Source organism: Microtus ochrogaster, chromosome 5 (genome assembly GCF_000317375.1).
Source record: "Microtus ochrogaster isolate Prairie Vole_2 chromosome 5, MicOch1.0, whole genome shotgun sequence".
NCBI lineage: Eukaryota > Metazoa > Chordata > Mammalia > Rodentia > Cricetidae > Microtus > Microtus ochrogaster.
In genome coordinates, this window is record NC_022012.1 from 59,799,862 (window position 1) to 59,820,760 (window position 20,899).

Below are 20,899 nucleotides of genomic sequence, written 5' to 3' on the forward strand. Positions count from 1 at the left end.
GAGAGAGAGAGAGAGAGAGAGAGAGAGAGAGAGAGAGAGACTGTCTTAACACACACACATCAAACAAAAATTTGTAATGTTTTATATTGTGATGTTGATATTACCGTGAGATTTTTGGGGATGAACAAGAAAGGAAAGGTTATGACCTAATGGTGATGTGCTTATGTATCAAGCTGACAAGGGGTCAATTATACTGGCTATATTGGGAGTTTTAGAGATTGTGTTCTGGACTCTTACACACTTCTGGAACAAAAGAAGCACTTTTATTTATTATAGACAGTGTCTTACTGTGTAGCCCTGGATGACCTTGAACTCTACATGTAGACCAGGTTGCCCTTAGAATCAGAACTCTACCTGCCTTTGCCTCTTGAGTGTTAGGATTAAGATGTGCACTACTATGTCTTCTAGGAAGTTACCATCTTCACTTCCATCTTTACAGTGATCTTTATGTGTATTTGTTGATATCTCTCCTGAACTCTAGGTTATCTACTCTTTCTCTTGAAGAATGATTAACATGGAATTAATCTGTTAATAACACAAAACTAGTAATTATTCCATAGAAACCTGGATCTCCATTTGTTGTTCGTGGTGGAATGGATACTGGGGGTTGTGCCCAGACTCTACTGGGCTACACACACCCCCTTCCCCAAGGAGTTTCCTACTACTCTCCATGGATTGCTGGATAGACTGATTATTGTGAATTAATCTAGAAATCCCAAGCTTTTTAGCTGCTTAAACTAAGTAAGTCACAAACTACTGGTTTTGCAAGGTATTTTTTTTAAGGTATTTGTTTTTAATGTGGTGCTATAGGACACTTTCAAATTTTGCTGTTGAAAGCATGCGGAGTCCATCAAAAACTACGAGGAGCAGCGTAAAATAGGACTTCAGGAGAGTTGTGCATGGAAGCCTAACTTAAAAGCCCCTTATTTCAAACTCAGGTTGCCTTGTTGGTCTATTTCCAAATTAAACTCTACAGGGAATGACAGCTGTGTTATCTGTTGCTAGTAATGCAGATGCTTGTCAAAAATGGAATTTAGAAAAATACTAGTACCAAAGAAAGGGCACACAAGTTTAAAAAGTCTTTTCTAAAGATGAGAATGGGATAGAAACATTGTTTTGCTTTGTATATATCCTTCCTTCCTTCCTTCCTTCCTTCCTTCCTTCCTTCCTTCCTTCCTTCCTTCCTTCCTTCCTTCCTTTTCATGGAACATGTTTCCTTACGGAATGATCCAGCAAGAAAAAAAATTGTACTCCTAAGTGACAGGGCTGTAAAGATCTGTATCAACAGTAGGTCCTTTTAATGTGAACTCTTGGTTCTTTTTGGACAATCAGTATTCCTAGGTCTGTCAAACAGTATGTACTCACTGTTGGCTAGTGGGTCTACCTTTAATTTAATAGTGCTAGGGGAATGGTAAGTATACAGTCTTTCCTGGGGAAATTTATAGCCTGTGGTAAAATGAAAAAACACACAAACGAATGAATTCCAACTACAGAAAATAAATGTAGAAAATTCTCCACACCCCCAACTATTGGTATATATGTTAATTATGCTCAAAGATTTGGTTACAGTGAATAATTCAGAGGTGGTAAAAAATAAGTTGGTCGTGATGGGTGTTTATAAACCTGGTAAGGAAGAAAAATTGGACCGTGTTAGGTAACTTGGGCAAATTAACAGAGTAGATAAAAGAATAAAAGGATAAGCATTGGCACAAGACACCCAAGACCAAGTTCTCAACACAAAGGAGGGACAAAGCAGGGAATAAGAGACAAAGACAGGAGATAAAGGACTAGGGAGAGAGAAAGGACTATTTGTCCCAGAGGAAAAAAGGACTGCTTCTGGGTAGAGGGGAGACAGATGTGGCCATAGGCAAATGACAGTATTCTATAAAGGTAAAGGGGGAACCCCTGTTAGGACGAGGTGTTTAATCTTTATTGGGTGTGCTAATTAGATGAGCCTAAAGGGAGTTTTGATTGCTGGAGTTCAATACCTGATAGCTGAACCTTGGTAGTCAGCCTTAGGAGGAGGAAGGGGCCAAGTAATAGACCTTAGTGGCTAACTTTAAGAATGTAATTCACCTTTAATCCCAGCACTTGGATGTCTGTGAGTTCAAGATCTACTAAGTGAGTTTCAGGACTGCCAAGCCTGTTACACAGAGAAACCTGTCTTGAAGTAAAAAAATCTCAACAATTTTTAGCAAGGAAGAGGGAATGGTGGAAGGGCAAGGCCTGCCAGAGCCATGTTTGGGCCTGCTAGAGCCCCTTCAGTAGCTTATGAAAAAATACCTTGGGATTTGAAGGAACTAAGCGTTACCAGTTTTTATTTCCTATTGTTGAATCCATTTATCATTAGCTTTTACCTGAAATGGCAATGAGATCATTTCTAAGTTTGCAAAGGGGCGGAAAGACATTTGCTGTAATGCTGGGAAGATTGTTTTTGCTTGTACATATATGTGGATGAGGAGAGAATAAAGGCAGCTGTAAGGAGGAATAATTAAGACCGATGCAAAACGCCGACAGCCTATTTAAAATACACAACTCCATCTGAGAAAGCAAAAGGCAGTCGGTGTTTGTGTTGAACCTCAATTAAAAATATACTCCCCTCTTTTCAGCATTTTCCTAGACTCATAATGAAGCCAATTTCACAGTCTGGGAACACTGCAAGCGCTTCCAGCACGCAAAGGTTAGCGCGAGAAAGTGCTAGATACCTGTGGATACCAACACTGCTTTTTTCCAGTACGTTCTCAGCACAAAGACACACTCCCCACTTTCATCTGTGGAAAACAAACCCCCCAACTGGACTGTATTCGTGTCGAGAAGCTTTTGTATTTTTTTAAGCTTGCATGACGTAGCCTGATCATCCATTGTTCTTTCAGTCTGTAAACAGCAGCTCAAAGGCCTGCTCAAAAGGCAAGCTAATTTCCGGAAAGCCTGGTCTGACTTCACCAAAGAATGAAGGCTGCAGACGTGACGCCCTCCGGTCGCAGGCGGCCTGTGCTTTCCTCTGACCCCAGTCCCGGACCCGGCTGCTGGCCCCGCAGTGCCGAGACAGGTGGTACAGACGGACCGGAGGGCCGGGGCTAGAGCGGCCGCTGTAGCCGCTCTATTTCAGCTTCTGCTCTCTATGGTCTGGAGCGCGAGCCCCTCCCCCTCCAGGAACGAGCGCTCTTACTGGACGCACGCGCAGCGACTGAAGGGAGTTCCGTTTCCGGCCTGGTGATTTCCGATTTTTGGAGTTCGGTAGTCGCGGTTGGTGGGCAGCAGCTGAGCCAAGATGTTGCGGAATCTGCTGGTAGGTAGCTTTGGGGCTTGGCTGGTCTGGGGTGTCGGGGCGGAGGCTCAGGGACCCCGACAGAAAGCCGTGCTGGAAGTGGGGCAGGAGACAGATGCGGAGTCACCTTGGCCGCGTCCTTTCCCTCTGACCTTTCCGACTACTCTCCCCTGGTCGTTGCTGGGCGGACTTTCAGGGAAGAGCGTGACCAAATTTGCCTTCCCGCTCACTACCGTTAACTGGTGATTATTGATGAGATTGTAGGCTCCAGTGCGGGGGATTTTTGACACCAGAAACACTAGGCAGGAAAGTGTCTCTTTGTTGTTATTTTATTTTGTGGCATAATGGAAAGACATAAATTTACATGGTTCTTACTTGAATCATAAGTAAGCTAAAGAGCTAAATTATTCAATTTTGGTTGGGATTTAATGAATATTCACGACTGAAGTGTAATAGCGATTCTAAATTGCTTTTTATCACTTCTTGCTTTGAGCTTGTGAAATATTTTTCCGGAATTTGAAAAGATGTGATTTTATTATCTTTTATAATTATTTAACAGTTTTAATAACTTATCAATACCATTTAGAAAGTGAAGTGCGTGTTTACTGACTCAAGTAAACCTACATTTAAACAAGACTTACGCCCCATTAAAATTTTCTTGAATAGCTAGGAATGTAGCTGGTGGGGAACTTGGCTAGCATGTTCCCTCCACTCCAAAATAATTTTTAATAAGTATCATTCTGGTAGCCAAAAGCAAAAAAAAAAAAAAAAAAAGGAAAAAAGCCTGTCAGTGGTTACATCCTTAATCCCAATTATGGCCAAGTAATAGATATTTTTTAACATAGGTGAATACAAAATGAGAATGGTTTAATATAGTCTATTATTTATTCTTTATTTCCCTGTGCTTTGATCAACAAAAAAATACTACTGATTGACTTTAGGTACAGGTTGTGTAGGCAGTGGCTTCTGGAGAATGCAGATTATAGTGTGAAGCACAGAGCAGAGGAAAGCCCAGGTGCTGGTCCTGGTCTTTATTTCTGGTGAGTTAATATGACTTAAAGCTCAGTTTCCTTTCAAAGTGTGAAGGATTGGCAATTTGAAGGTTTCTTTAGGCTCTGAGTCTTGGTTACTAGATGTGAATTTTTGCTTCAGGCCCTCCGTCAGATTGCCCAGAGGACCATCAGCACTACTTCACGGAGGAATTTTGAAAATAAAGTTCCAGAGAAACAAAAGCTGTTTCAGGTACCAAAATATTTTAGGTGATCATTACTTGTAATAGAGCTCAGACGGTGGATTTAGGGAGTAAATTCAGAGGTCTGCATCTTAGAGCCTCTTTTGTATTAGCTTGAGCATATGGGACTCTCTATTTGCTGTATCCAGCAAGTACCTCGGGAGGTGGGAAAAATGCATAGATCAGTGAATGTGTGTGTGTATTTGTATATAAGGGTGTGAAATTTGTGATGAGTTGCCATTCTTTGGGAAATATTTCAATAGGTATAAGAAAATAAACTATAAGAAAAGGCTTAGAAACCAAAAGTGTATATTGCAGAAATTCAGTAGATGTTATAAGATACCTTCAGGAAAGAGTATATAGTATCTTAGGTGGGGAAGGTTTCTAAAGAAACTTCAAAAGACCCTACGAGAGAAATCAATACCTAAAACTATATGATTTATTGCTGTAAAGAGGTGGAATAGATAAGCAGTTTTTCAAAGTATGATTATATCATTGGTATTCAAAGAACTACAGGTCTGTAAGAAATGCAAATTAAGTTTGCCACAGCTGTCAGGACAAGGAAGATTACTGTGGGATGTGGCAGACATTGTCTTCCTGACTGTTGATCTTCTGTTCAGCAGTTTGCCCCCCAAACATTCTAGCTAGTGGATTGGGAAACTGTAGAGGTTTGACTACACCTTTCTTTTGAGCCAGAATGTGACATATCTGGAGATCTAGATGAGGGACCCCTTCTGGCCCCTATTGCTGGTGGAGCAGAAAAGTATTGCCTTGTGGTGGTTCCTTCAAAGCTATGAAGACTGCCAGTACTGTTCTTCCAGCCCTTTTCTGGGCACAGACTTATACAGCAGCTTGGCTATATGACCATATAAGTGTCACCAAGAAATGGTTGTAACCCTGTCATTGTCTTTTCAGTTTTATAGATTAAAGCTATATTACCCTGGCTTTAACTGTTTTAGAACTGAACAACGGGGCTGGAGAGATGGCTCAGTGGTTAAGAGCATTGCCTGCTCTTACAAAGCTCCTGAGTTCAATTCCCAGCAACCACATGGTGGCTCACAACCATCTGAAATGAGATCTGGTGCCCTCTTCTGGCCTGCAGGCAGACACACAGACAGAATATTGTATACATAATAAATAAGTAAATATTTAAAAAAAGGACTGAAAAAACTATAGCTTTTAGGTCAGCTCTTGAAACTGAGTTTTCTTAAAGCAAACCGATTATGAGTGACAACCCCATTCCCTTCAATCTAAATAGAAAGATTTAAAATAGATTGTGTTTACCAGGTTTGGGAGAAAGACAGACCATTCACAGGATTTTCATACAAGACAAGCAGTAGTATACTAGGGACAGATGTTTAGCTTTAGCTGGTAGTTGAAATATTATAAACTAATCACATGCCCTTTCATCTAAGAAGCCCTCTGTAGAGCACTTTAGAATACATGCATATGTGTAAGAAAATTGATAAAAGATGTTAAGGAACCCAACCTAGAAATTACTAAAAGATTGGCTAATTCAGTTAAGACATTTTTCAGCTGGTAGACTATGTAGCCATTGAAGAGAGATTTAAATGGACTAAGAAACTGTTTTTGAAAATAGTGTATAACATCATTGTATAGCATAATGCCTTTTGTATAGTAAGTACATATAACTTAGAATTGATATATATATATATATGTATATATATATATATATATATATGAATTAAAACTGGTGATATATACTAACTACTGTTAATGGTTGGTGTGTCTTGGGGAAAGGCCGAGTGGAACAGAGCACTTAACCTTTATCAGTAATTAGATTGCGAATGGTTTTTGTTTTATTGTGATTTATAATTTTTTTCCTGAGTAGAATTTTAAGTAGTAAAAGTATTATGTATGTTTTATAAAAATAAAAATCTTAAGTGGATATAAAAGCTGCTCGACTAATGTTATAAGCCAAAGCCCCTTGACCCCGCCTTTTATAAGAGGGGGAAAAACTTCCTAATGATCAATGGGCTGTTATCTTATATTTACATTGTTGAATTCAAGGACTATTTTCCTGCTCTGAAGTTTATATATTCCTCAAAAAGACCTCATTAGGTCTCAAATTAGTTTGAAAGGGTTGGCTGTGTTTTACTTGTTTGTAATTGTAAAATAATAAAGAGTAAAAATTGTAAGCCTCTTAAATTATTTAAATTCTGGGAGTGTCAGGAGCTGTTGGAATTAATATGAATAATTAATATTCCGATTCTTAACAGCAAACAAGTGACACATATATCAATGTCTTTTTTTCTTCTTTTTAACCCAGGAGGATAATGGAATCCCAGTGCATCTGAAGGGCGGGGCCGCTGATGCCCTCCTCTACAGACTCACAATGGCTCTGACAGTTGGTGGTAAGACATTGAGTGTTTGCAGGACAGGAGCATCCGTGACAGCTTGTTTCTGCTGTGGCAGTGTTTATTGTAGGCAGTCTGTGTGTGTGCCGTCTCACTGCACCTCAGATAAGCAAGTTAGAGTATACTACCCAAGAGCATTTTAATCTCTCAAACAGGCGTGACCTGGCAGGTATGTGGTTAAGCTCTGATAGAGATAGCCTACTATGAGTGTCTCTAGTTCTCAACCCCCTCTCCCCAGACATTTATACTGCCCTGCCTCCAATAGTAGGGGCTTTAAAAAATTTGCACTCGTTATGTTGAAGAATATTGTGACATATCTACCTTTATAAATAGAAATGAAGTAATGATGAAAGTGTTTTAAGTTTTAAAATTTCACCATCTATCAAAACATTTTTATGTTTGATTGAGGCTTGTGTGTGTGTGTTCTCACTAGAAATCAAACACCCTACCTCTGAGCTGTATTCCCAGCCGTTAAGCTTGTCTTAATGGCAAATTAACATTTGAGCTGCAATATTGAGTGTATGTACCAAAGTCTCAGAATCCTTAGTATGTTTCTGTGTGTTTCTTAGGAACAGCATACGCCATCTATCAGTTAGCCATGGCTGCATTTCCCAAGAAGCAGAACTGACTTCATCATCCCAGGCTTCACATGGTTCGATTGCAGTCAGCGCTTGATGGACCAGGAATCTGATGAGTAACTGAGCTCTTTGGGGATCACTATTTATTGACGTGAACTAACTGTCAGCAATAAAGCAGCCTTTACCATGCTCTGTCTCCTTTTTCACTTAAGACATTTCTGCTCAGTTTTGAGTCAGCACTTGAGATCTTAGATAAGGAACAAAAAATTTTAAAACGTCCTTTGTGAATTTGTGCAGAGTACTGTCATTGTGACATTATTTAGGAAATTTTGCTTTCAGCAGCTGAGAATTAGTTAGAGGGTCTTCAACGTGATTTGAGCTTGACCCTTGAAAAGGATATTGCTTAGCTCTCTACCCCCTTCCATGTGTTCATGGGGTAAAGTGCTGGGCTGCGTGAGGCGTGCAGGTGGGGCCTGTGTGCGCTTCTTTGTCTTTGCTGAAATGTTGGTGTATTCTGTCTGGGAACTAGAGTGTTCAAGGCCTCTGAAGACTCTTACTACATGTAGAATGGGTTTTTATGATTTTATTCTAATCCTTAGCATAAGCCTAAAAACCTTATAAAATTTATGGGGGGCTATAGGCAATCAAACTTGCTTTTTTTTTTCTTCCCTTCTACAGGGTAACCTTGCTAATCTCTAAAAATAATCTATGTCAGAATTAAGAAAAATCTATAAGTAAAGTTTTTATAACTTAAATTTCTAGACAAAAATAAAAACTATTTGGAAAACTTGAGACATTTAAAATAACCAAATTAAAATTTGCTATAAAAACATGCAGATTTGTGCTATTAATTTTTCTCAAGGGGTTACCAATTGCTGATATTTTAATCTTAGATCCTGGAGTTTAAAGGGTTGTTTGACTGTAGTATGTGTCTTGCTAGCTTTAGAAGGAAGTAAACATTAGAGGTCTCTTGAGTGTGGAGAAAGTTCCCTTGTGGCTTAGAACCTGGGCCCAGCCAGTGTCTCATGGTGAAAAGAACCACTGATGATAATTTGAAAAGAATAGTAGCATTGTATAAGGGGGATTTCAGTTCATTTTCATAAGTGATTTAAAATGCTTAATATGATAATGAAAGTCATTTAAGAGGAAAAGTAGCTTGGTAGTGTTCTATAACCTTCATGTTAATACCTCATAGACTTACCGTCTCTGCTTAACCTGGTAACAGTTGTACAAGAAACAGTTTCCTGAGACGATGTTTCAATGTGTTGCCCTGGGACTCAGGATTTTTCTGCCTCAACCTCCCAAAGTTGAGGCAGAATCCCAGGTTTAAAACACTTGCCTCAACTCTATATAAAATTTCCTTGAAAGCTTATGCCACAATATTCTGCTTGGGGCCTGATAACAATGCCAGATTTAACACACTAAAGCTGTTTGAGGTGAAGTTACTGCTAATCTGGATTTGTGGGTGAAGTAGTCTACTGCGATTTTATAAAGCTGAAATAAATGGCAGCTTAAGATTCTGAGTCCAGTTTTCCATGATTGAAAAGGTATACTTTATCTTCACAGTTTGATTAAATACATGACTGTGATACATTGTATAGTATTGTATAGTGCTATAGTGTTTCCTATATGCATATAGGAAACCCTACAGACTTCTTCCCCTATGTAAGTGAGGCTTCTAGGAAGATTTCTCAGTTGTACTTTGATCTCCAGTTTCCTGTCTACTTAATCATTTATCCCTGTCTCTCTTGTCTACCTTCTGTTTGACTGTTGAAATGGACCATAAGGCAAAGTGGATAAAAATTAGCCAGATTTGAACAGAGAGATCTTCAATAACCTGGAACTTTTTAATCTTTTCCATCTATCATCCCTGCTTCCAAATCACATAAAATCTACTTTTGGAAAAAAAATTAGTATTCTAGGTTAAGAAATAAAAATAACCTGGGTTAATTCATAAACATTATCACTGCCTCTTGTGGGACTTTGAGGTCCATGGAGAGGTCTCTTAAAAGTATTGAGGTAGAACCCAAGATCTCAGTAGGTGACATTTGAACTGAGAACCGAAAAGGCACCTAAGAGAAAAACATCATGGAAAGGGGGATTGCCTTTTCTCTTCCGATTACGGAAACAGGCGGTGTTGAAACACAGGAGATGGAGAAATCGGAAATTGTTACCTCTTCCCCAGAGACTTGACAGCAAACGGCTCTGCCTCTACGTGTAGCTCCACAGTGATCTTTTCTTGTTTTCTAATATTACACAATATTACTTGATAACTATGGTGTTGATGTAACTAAACAAAATACCATAGATACTCTAACACATAAAGTTATTACTACTGCTAGCAAGACATAGACACTGAAACAGACCAAGCACGACAATTATATAGAACTAGACCTCATGCTTAGATCTGTTTTAGTCTGAAGTTCTGTGTTTATCTACTATGTACCTAGCTAAGGAATGAAGAAGAAAGAGGGCCAGGGCGAAGATTGCCAGTTAGTTTCTCCAGAGAGGTCTATCTTTGAATGTGGTTTTGTCACTGGTTATGTTTGATGTACATTTTAATATTGTTTCAGATATCTGCATCAGTCTGGCCTGAGTCTCCTTTGATGCCTCCTACTGGATCTGTAGGTTTTAAGCAACTACTTTTAATTGAAATATCTAATTTTTAAGTGTGTGTGTGTGTGTGTGTGTGTGTATTTTCCAGTGCATGCATGATTGCAGGTCCCTGTTCAGTTCAGAGGCATGGATCTCCCTGTCGCTGATGTTACCCAGTGATTGAGCTGTGCAGTATGGGTACTGGGAACCAAATTGGCCCTCTTTAAGAATAGTTTGTGTTCTTAATGTTCAGACATATTTCTAGCCCTGCAAATCCTTATCGTAAAAAAGGAACCGTTTCCACAAAGTCAGATATTTTGAAGGATTCAGTTAATGAAGAAAACCAGTCAAAAGCCAAGGTATTTTCTCATTCCTGGTAGATTAGAAATTTTAAACTATTTACAATTAGATAGCTTGGGAGGTAGAGAACTGCCTACTAAAATGGTAGTTCCATTTAAACATATTTAATTGTGTGAATGTGGGTATGTGTACTTGGTGCAGGTGCTTTTATTGGCTACAGGCAATCACCCCCTGGAGCTGGAGTTACAGGCAGCAGGCCTAGCGTGGGTGCTGGGAATTGAACTAGAAGAGCCATCGCTTTAGCCTGAAAATGGTCACTTCGAAGCGTAAGTGAAGTCTGCTAAAGGAAGGGAACTTAGACTTGTACACTTAGTGCAAAGTGTATATATATATACACACACATACATACACATACACACATGTATAGCTGAATTTGAGTATTGACTTCCGATTACAAGCATGCCATTAATATAATGAAATGTAAGAAATGACTGAACTGCTATCTGAAGATCAAACCTTAACCTTTTGGGGGAACCACAGTAGATGGGCTGTCTCTCAATCTAAGATTTGTCGGGTCCTGACACCAGGAAAATCCCCAGGAATCCACAAGGATGACCCCAGCTAAGACCCTAAGCTCTAATGGGTGCCTGAAGTGGCCTCCCCCTGTAATCAGATTGATTGCTACCTTGTCATCATAGAACTTTTATCCAGCAACTGATGGAAGCAGATGCAGGCATCCACAGCTAAGCACTGGACTGAGCTTCTGGAAACCAGTAGAGGAGAGGAAAGAGTGGTAATATGAGCAAAGGCATCAGGACTATGATAGGGAAACCCACAGGAACAGCTGATGTGAACCAGTGAGAGCTCACTGACTCAGGACTGATAGCAGGGAACCTGAATAGGACCAAACTAGGCTCTCTGAATGTGGTGACAAGTTGTGTGGCTTGGGCAGTCTGGGGCCACTGGCAGTGGGACCAGGATTTATCCCTAGTGCTTGAACTGGCTTTTTGGGCCATTCTTTTTGGAGGGATACCTTGCTCAGCCTAAATATAGGGGGAGGGCCTTGGTGTGTCAGACTTTGTTGACTCCCCATGGGAAGCCTTACCCTCTCTGAGAAGTGGATGGGGGTGGAGTGGGAGGAGGGGAGGGAGTGGGAACTGGGATAGGGTATGTAAAAGTAGAAAAGATTGTTTTTAAAAAAAATAAAAATGAATAAAAAAGATACTAATGTGATATAACTGGCAATACTTCATTATATGAACAAGAAAGCTCATTTTAAAAACCTAACCTAAAATACCAGGGAAAAAAGGTGCCTGGTCCTTATTAACCTCTTGTAGGAGGTACAATCTTCCCTTTAGTGAGTTGTTGAAAATATTCTTGATATTATTTTAATGAATAAAGGCAGGTGGCTTTCTTTACCGTTGTTAATTCTCCTTCCAGAGAAACTTACCTCACTAATGTAACTAATTCTTGAAGAAATCTAAGGTCCCTAAGGCACCTGCACACCCCTGTTTATCGGGGCTGTAGTCACGACAGCTCCGTTAGGGAACTAGTCTAGGTGCCCACAGACAGATGAGGGTAAAGAAACATGACATATACATCATTGTGGGTTTTCTTTTTCACTAGAGAAGAACAATTGTGTTTCTCAAAACAAAATGTGGATGGAACGAGATAATCATGGTAAGCTAACTAAGCCAGATTTAGAAAGAAATAACATGTCTATTCATATGCAGAATCTGGTATTTAAAAAGATGTGAAAGTGTCTGAGAAGAGAGGTAAGGAAACTTGGGAGGAGGGGATAGAGATAGGGATGGAGGCTGATTATCACCGAAGTACATTAATATATATGGACAAGGATTTCATAATGAAACTTTTACAATGAATGTACACTAATGTGCTGGTTAGTTTTTGTCAACTTGACACAAACCAGAGACTCTTGGAAAGAGAGCCTCAACTGAGATTGTATCCATCAATTTGGTTGTGTAGGGGGCTCCAGCCCACTGCAGGCAGTTTCATGCCTAGGCTGGTGGTCCTGAACTGTTGAAGTAGCTGAGCAGACCAGAAGAAGCAAGCCAGAAGCTGTTTTTTCATGATGTCTGCATTTATTTCTGCCTTGTCATGCACTTATGGTGTATTATAACCTGTAAACCAATAAATGATTTCCTTTCCCAAGTTGCTTTTGGTCAGTGTTTTTGTTTGTTTGGTTGGTTTTTGTTTGTTTTTTGAGATAGGGTTTCACTGTAGTTTTAGAGTTGGCCTGGAACTAGCTCTTGTAGACCTCCCAAGTGCCACCACCACCCAGTGCTTGGTCAGTGTTTTTTTCATAGCAACAAAAAGCAAAGTAGTAAAAAAAAAGAAAAGCCGGGCAGTGGTGGTGCATGCCTTTAATCCCAGCACTCGGGAGGCAGAGGTAGGCAGATCTCTGTGAGTTCGAGGCCAGCCTGGTTTATAGGAGCTAGTTCCAGGACAGGAACCAAAAGCTACGGAGAAACCCTGTCTCGAAAATCAAAAAAAAAAAAAAAATAGTAGAGCTAATTACAAATAATCACTGGTAGAGCTGAAAAAAATAAACCTTCTTGCTAAAAACAAAGACAAAACCAAAATGCCTGTCATCATTTGTGCTTTGGTGAGCTAATCTTTTTTGATAATGCCTTGTGTTGCCTGGATTTTGATGGCCGCCCACTGATAAAGAGTGGTGTCTACTGAATGGTGGCTGTGGCAGTTTCTAAGATAAGGTTGGTCACACCAATTGGATCTTCATTTCATGAAGGAGTTCTATGTAATATTGTTTGGTATGGTAGTGTTTGGCCTGCCTAGAGCTTCTTTCAAAATTGGAACGTGTTCTCTCAAATTCTGATGATGCTTGATCAACTAAACATAAAATATTCTGGATCTTTTGTCACTTTAATAACATTTTTATGCCTTAACCAGGATAGATTTCGTCTAAATATATAACCTTTTGCTTGAACATAAGAAGTAATTTGTTGGCATTGGCTCACGCCTTTAATTCCAGCACTTGGGAGACAGAAGCAGGTGGATCTCTGTGAGGTCGAGGCCAGCCTCGTCTACACAGCAAGTTTTAGGACAGGCTCCTACACAGAGAAACCCTGTCTTGAAAATAAAAAAATAATTTTCATCCATTAAACATTAGGAACTTTGAGCAATTCAGTCATGTCTTCATACCCACTTTTAGCTGTAGACCTCCTGTATGTCCCACGTGTCCACAGGCTTCCTTCACCTGTGAGGGGCAGCGGTTGCAGCTTCTTAAGTCAGTGTTGCTCATCTCTCATGGCTCTTCAGTGACCAAGTGCTTTAGTTCCGGCAAAGCCAGCCTGTTCTTGGCATCTGAATCCAGGTGTGGACTTCTTGTTAGTCCTGATGCTCCTGATGGCATCTCTTTCATCTGACAGTCTTTTGTTCAATGTGTCTGCCGTCATCAGTTATCTTAGCTAAAGCCACTAGAGAGCCTGCTCCGAGCTCCGAATACCGCAACACAGGATTTGCATCCTTACCTTGCATGTTTCTGTTATGGTGGTGTTTCTTTTTCTTAAGTCTCATAAGCCAAGCCACTGCCTTCCCCCTGTTTTTTGCAGACCATCATGGGGGATAGTGTGATACGGCAGGCGGCTCAGCATCACTGAGAGTGCATTCTAGCTTCTACCATAACTTCTGCAGCCCTCTGACCATCCTGCCTTCATAGAGTTGAAGGGTGACTTGCTGTGGTGTAGGCTTGGCTTAAGGAAATGTGATTGGTTTGTTCTCCTCTGGTCACTGAAGCTTTATGTCAGCAATAAGACTCACTTCTCTACTGTTCATATGTTCACCAGAGCAGTACTTCAGATTTTCTTCTAGAAATTTCCCTTTGTATTCGCAGTATGGTTAACTTTTTGGTCAAGTAGCCTGGCTATTGGCCTATGTGGAGTTTTGACACACCTTGCTCACTAAGTGAAGCCTTTCCAGCTCCCGATTTAAGATGAGAGTCTTGTGACTATTTCTCTCATTGAGAACTTAGGAAGCCATGGTATAATCTCAATATCCTTGCGTCACAGGAGATAGACCTAAGGAGAACATGGGAAAGATGGTAGATGGCCACTTAGTGGCACATGTCTTAGTTCAGCTCTCTGTTTTGTATGGGTTAGGTTCATAGTCCCCACCACAAATTACTATAGTAACACAAAAGGTCATTAGCTCCTGATCACCACATCAGACTTACCAGTAGTGAAAAGTTCGAAAACTGAGAATTATCAAAATGGGACACAGGTACTTCACATGAGCACTGTGCTGCTCAAGTTTCTTGGTTCAGGGTTGCTGCAAGCTTTTTGTTTGTGTAAAAGATAATCAGTCTCAGGCTGGAGAGATGGCTCAGCAGTTGAGAGCACTGCCTGATCGTCCAAAGATACTGAGTTCAATTCCCAGCAACTACATGGGTGGCTCACAACCATCTGTAATGTGATCTGGTGCCCTCTTCTGGTCTGCAGGCATATGTGCAGACAGAACACTGTATATATAATAAATAAACCTTTAAAAAATCAGTCTCTAAAAAGTGTTATGAAGCAAGGTGTGTGAGGAGCAAAAATTTTTCTGATTGTTTTAGAACACATTCAGTAATAGAATTAGTAAGGAAAGGGGAAGAGAATACTCTGATAGAATTCTACTTTGAGTGCAGAAATGAATGTTTCCAGAATGTTCCACTTCTCACCTCTTTAACAGGCTTTCTTTCAGGCCACCAACCAGCTTTCAAATCATGACATGGAGACTTCATATTATGAATGCTCAGCCTGTGCTTGTCCCACTAACTCTTATAACTTAACCTGCTTCTCTTCATCTGCATTTTGCCTTGTGGCTTTTTACTTTTCTTTCTCTTTTTCTGTATGTTCTACTTTTCTGCTTTTCCTATCTGGCTGACTGGAAGCTGCCTGGCTTCTGGCCAAAGGAGTATACATCTTTTTCTCCCCTGTTCTTGCCTTCTCCCCAAAGCTTAGATTTCTCTTCCTACTTACCCTCTCTGCCCACCAGCCCTTCCTATCCCCCTCCTGCCTAACTGTTGGTCATTTAGGTGTTTATTAGATTAATCAGGTGCCTTAGGCAGGCAAGGTGAAACAAATAGAACACAATTTTGATGTGGGAGTCCTCTCTGTGTGTTGCCTGAATTGGTTAATGAAAAAAGAAACTGCCTTGGCTGGATAGGGCAGAACTTAGGTAGGTGGAGAAGACAGAACTGATTTCTGGGAGGAAGAAAGCGGAGTCGGAGAGACGCCATGGATCCACTGGAGACAGATCCTGGGAATTTTACCTGGTAAGCCACTGCTCTGTGGTGATACACAGATTAATAAAAATGGGTTAAATTAAGATGTAAGAATTAGCCAATAAGAAACTAGAGCTAATGGGCCAAGCAGTGTTTTAATTAATACAATTTCTGTGTGGTCATTTCAGGGCTAAGCTAGCCAGGTGGTGGGGACAAATAAGCCTGGCTCTCCATGCAACACAATTTTACATAATTAAACAAATACAGCACAACAAATAGTTAAAATCTTTGCCTAGTTAAAATCCTATTTCATAACACACCTTCCATCAGTGTCCACAGTCGCCTTTTCATCATGGCAAACATGGTTAGTGATAACTCATGCCTTCTAGAGCTTTGTAACCTGTGTCAGCCAACCCAGGTTGTAAGAGAATGGTAACCACAGACTGAATGGGACAAGGGACAGGATTTATTCCTTAGTTTCAGAGGTGGGACAGTTCAATATTAAGGTAGCAGCTCATTTGGGTCATGGTAAACGAGCTCTCTTTCTCTGACTTGCAGATGCAGTCTCTTGACACATTCTCACAGGGCTCTTCTTCCTGGTGTGTCCACAGAGGACACACTGTGTTTTCTCTTCCCTTTGTGAACCAATACTGAGCAGGGCACAACCCTTATGACCTCGCCTAACTGCTGTGCCCTTGGTTCTGATCTCTAGTTATGGGGCTTGGGGGTTAGGGTTTCCATGCAGGAATTTTGGTTGGATACAAATGAAAGGATTGCCTCTGCTTCTAATTTAAAAGTAAAGAAAGTCAGCTTCCACCCCATCAAATCCAGGAAGCCACCACTGTGGTACCGATTGTTTCAGGATTCCCGTTAACAGCCCTCACAAAGCCTTCAAGTCAGAGAGAAAATAAAATGGAAAACTCATAATGCCATGACTCAGGACATTCACATGGCTCTTTTATCAGCAGAGCAAAATGTAACTGCTCACTGATTTACAACCTTCCAGATGGTTCTGGGGCCACTGCTTTTTCCCTGGGTGGCAGTGTCTTAGCCACTATCTGTTGCCATGAAGAGACACCACGACCATGGCAACTCTTACAAAAAGAAAGCGATTTGGTCCTGCTCACAGTTCCAGTGGGTTAGTCCATTGGCAGCATGAAGCATGAAGACTAACGTGTGCTGGAGAAGAAGCTGAGAGTTCCACACGGAGATCTGCAAGTGGCAGGAGGAGAACCACCTGGGCTTTTGAACCTCAAAGCCCATCCCCAGTGACACACTTCCTTCAATGAGCACACACCTACTCATCCTTTCAAATAGTGCCACTCCCCAATTATTTAAACATATAAGTCTGTGGGGTCATTCTTATTCAAAGCACCAGAGACAGCTTGGCCTATAGTGGGGTCTTTCTGTGTGCCTATACCAGTGGAGTAGCTACAGAAAATCCTTATTTGTTTTTGACATGACATGATTTTTGACGTTTGATACTTAGCTATATGGTTCAAAGTTCTTTGGGCTGTGCTACAATCAGGTACAAACTTGGAATTCTGAACTTCCTCCTGTCAGCCTCTGCCAGGAAGTTACTTCCTAAAACAGCCAGAAGCTCTTTGCAACAGACGCTGCTTTGTTTCTTCTGCTTTCTTTCCCAGTACACTCTCAAATATAATGCTGAAATTCAAGATGTCATGATACTTTAATGGTAAATAACAATTTCAGTTAAAAGAGCCCAACTGGAGCGCAATCAGTTCAACTCAGCAATTAGCTGATACAGTAAAAATTCGTAGTGGTTTTGCTGTGTTTGGGTGTTTAAATTGTGAGGGATTGCAAAAGAGCCATGTTACCACAAGAGGGCAGTATTGATTGGATACGGAGGAAAGGATACCAGTTCTCTTGCTGATTGTGTGTGTGTGTGGGGGGGGGGGGAGTCTGCCTCTTTCAGCTACTGCTTAAGTGCACATCCAGTAACAAGCATGCTTTGCTGTTTGTGTTCTGGGTTGTGCAGAATATTCAAAGAAAAAGGGTCACTCGAAATGCAATTCAGACTCCGTGGCTGCAATTCTTTTTTTTTTTTTTTTTTTTTTTTTTTTTTTTTGGTTTTTCGAGACAGGGTTTCTCTGTGGTTTTGGAGCCTGTTCTGGAACTAGCTCTTGTAGACCAGGCTGGTCTTGAACTCACCAAGATCCGCCTGCCTCTGCCTCCTGAGTGCTTGGGATTAAAGGCGTGTGCCACCACTGCCTGGCTTACAGACCTTTTTTTAAAAATTTAAATTTTCTTTAAGATTTTAAAGAATTTTTTTAATTATATATATACACGTGTCTGTGTGTGGATATATACACACTTGAGTACAGGAGCCTTCAGAGTCCAGAAAAGGGCTTCAGATTTCTTGGAGCTGAAGTTACAGGTGGTTGTGAGCTGCCAGAAGTGGGTGTTGAGAGCTGAACCTTGCTCCCCTTAAATAACAGATGTGCTCTTAACTGCTGAGCCATCTCTCCAACTCTGAAGATCTCATTTTATTGTTGTGTGTCTGTGTGTGTCTATGTAAGGGAATGTGCACACAAGCACAGGTGCCCATAAAGGCCAGAAGACGGTACTGGGTCCCCTGGAGTTGGATTTGTAGATGGTTGTAAGCCACCTGTTTCAACCTCTGCCCCCCAAACAAAACAAAAAATGCATAAATCCATTTACTTTTTTGGTGAAAACACTGAAAAATCTAATTTTGAGAGAGAGAGAGAGAGAGAGAGAGAGAGAGAGAGAGAGAGAGAGAGAGAGAGAGAGAGAGAGAGAAAGAGAGAGAGAGAGAGAGAGAGATTTTGAGACAGGGTTTCTCTGTGTAGCCCTGCCTGTTCTAGAACTCAACCTGTAGTTGATCAAGGTGATCTTGAATTCACAGAAATCTTCCTGCCTCTGCTTCCCAAGTGCTGGAATTGAAGGTGTGCACCACAGCGCCCCCCCATAATATTGTAAAATATACTTTTACAATAGTTTTCAAGTATATAAGTGTCCAAGGGTTTCAAATGCTGTGAAGAGACACCATGATCATATAAATGAAAGCATTTAATTGAGGCTAGCTTACAGCTTCAGGGGTTCAGTCTGTTATCATCATGGCAGGAACATGGTAGCAGGCAAACAACGTGCTGGAGAAGGAGCTCAGAGTTCTACAACTTGATCTGCAAGCAGCATAAAGTGAATTGTCTACCACACTGAGCATAGCTTAAGCAAAGGAGAGCTGAAAGCCTGCCTCCACAACACGCGTGCTCCAAGAAGGTCCCACCTACACTGATAAAGCCACACCCCCTATCAATGGTGCTCCCTTTAGGGGCTATTTTCTTTCAAGCCACCATAGTAAGATATTTTTATTGGATGTGATCACCAAGACTAATAAAATCTATTCAGTCTTCCACCATTTTTTTGTCCTTTGCAAAAAAAAAAAAAAAAATCTCTGATGAGAATGGATGGCCCAGATGATGCAACATTTCAGAGCACCTCTGTTGCAGTTTCCTCCGAATTCTGCATCTAGAATGGCTGCTGGCTGAGATGATCCAGCTTGACAAAATACTCCAGTCAGGACTTGGCCATAATCCTAAATTTTCTCAGGATCCTCCAAAGATTACCAGCACCCCTAATCAACAGGAAGTAATCTAGAGAACTATGCCCACATTCCCCAAAATAAATTATGGATATTTGTTATTATTTAGGGGTTTGGTTATAAATTGTTATTAGTAATGGTCAGGAAGAAAAACTAAACAAAGGAGATTAGATTCAGGGATCTTGTTCTGAAAGGAAAAAGGGGTAATATAGAAATGATAGGATAAAAGGGTAAATCATTGAATCTACTTTTAACTAAACAAAGCAACTCCTAGTCTTAAATATTTTACATTGGTATGGATTTTAGTTTATTGATACAAATAATACCTTAAACAAGAGTTAAAATATACTTAGAGCATAACAAAATTAACAAAATTAAGAAATACAGATTAATAGTCATCTATAATAGTCAAAGTTATAGTCATGTTAGGTATGTTTTCAAGGTCATATACATATATTTCAATAGATGGTCTTCAAACACTTCAAAGACCTACATATTATGGTATTTCATATGTTTAATAACCTAAGGCTTTTCATGACAGTGAGACACATCTGTTACTGGCAGCACCGATCTACTTCAGAGAAGCTGATGGACATCAAAGAAACTCTGTATGGAGTTTTTTTTCTCTATGGCAAAAGTTAGCCATGTGGGCAAAGAAACTGCCCTTATCTCAATTGCTGATAAATGGGACCAGCAGGATACAAGAAAGGCAACTGCTAAACTTTGCCAAGACAAGGTAGGTCAGTACTTCAAAATTCCCTTCTTCACAAGAAACTCTGTCAGATATGCTAGGGATGTAGGCCAGAGTTAGATACCCCAAATGTTACAGAGGAACTTTGGTGACTATCCAAGTAGTAATACATCCCTGTTGTTAGGTAACACTTTACTCTTCTGGGATCTTTAGTGGAGTTTAAGACTAGATAGTCATAGTTTTTCTTAGTTATGATAAAAAATGAATTAGATTGAAAACTTTAGACTCACCAAGATAGGCTAGATATTTTGGTGTTTTTTTTTATTTTTCCAAATGCAAATGGACTGGATATTGTAACTATAATTTTTAAAAACTCATTATGAAAGAGTTAAGACCTTCCTTTTTAATTAAACAAAAGGGGAGAAATGCTGTGGAATAATCCTTCTGTACACTGTGAATATGTATTACTCTTACTGGTTAATAAAAAGCTGACAGGCCAGTAGATGGGCAAGAAGTTTTGGCTGGAAAACCAAACTGAGAGTGATGGGAAAAAGGAAAATGGAGTCAGAGGAGACTCCAGCCAGCCTCTGAGCAAGCAAGATGTGTAGAAAATGAAGTATCATGCTGTGAGCCATATGACAAAGCATAAATAGAAATATTGGCTAATTTAAATGTAAGAGTTAAGAATCAGCAGTTAGGGCTGGAGAGATGGCTCAGAGGTTAAGAGCACTGACTGCTCTTCCAGAGGTCCTGAGTTCAATTCCCAGCAACCACATGGTGGCTCACAACCATCTGTACTGAGATCTGGCGCCCTCCTCTGGCGTGCGGGCAGAATGTTGTATACATAATAAATAAATAAACCTTTAAAAAATAAATAAATGTAAGAGGTAGAAACAAGCCTGAGGTATCATCTGATCATTTATAAGTAATATAAGTTTCCATGTGGTATTTGGAAGCAACTACTTACTAGGACAGGGAGTAGACAGTAGGTACAGAAAAACTTCCCATGGCTCAGGCAGACATGGGACAC

The 20,899-nt window shown here is 40.3% G+C and overlaps 1 protein-coding gene across 1 annotated transcript; it reads left to right on the plus strand.

Annotated features, from left to right (window-relative positions):
• The first annotated feature begins 3,156 nt into the window (after positions 1–3,156).
• Positions 3,157–7,644, plus strand: LOC101989924 (cytochrome c oxidase subunit 7A2, mitochondrial). Its single transcript, XM_005347575.2, has 4 exons — positions 3,157–3,289; positions 4,421–4,510; positions 6,790–6,874; positions 7,447–7,644. The coding sequence occupies exons 1-4, from the start codon at positions 3,272–3,274 to the stop codon at positions 7,503–7,505; spliced, it is 252 nt and encodes an 83-aa protein (XP_005347632.1). The 5' UTR covers positions 3,157–3,271; the 3' UTR covers positions 7,506–7,644.
• Positions 7,645–20,899: the final 13,255 nt, after the last annotated feature.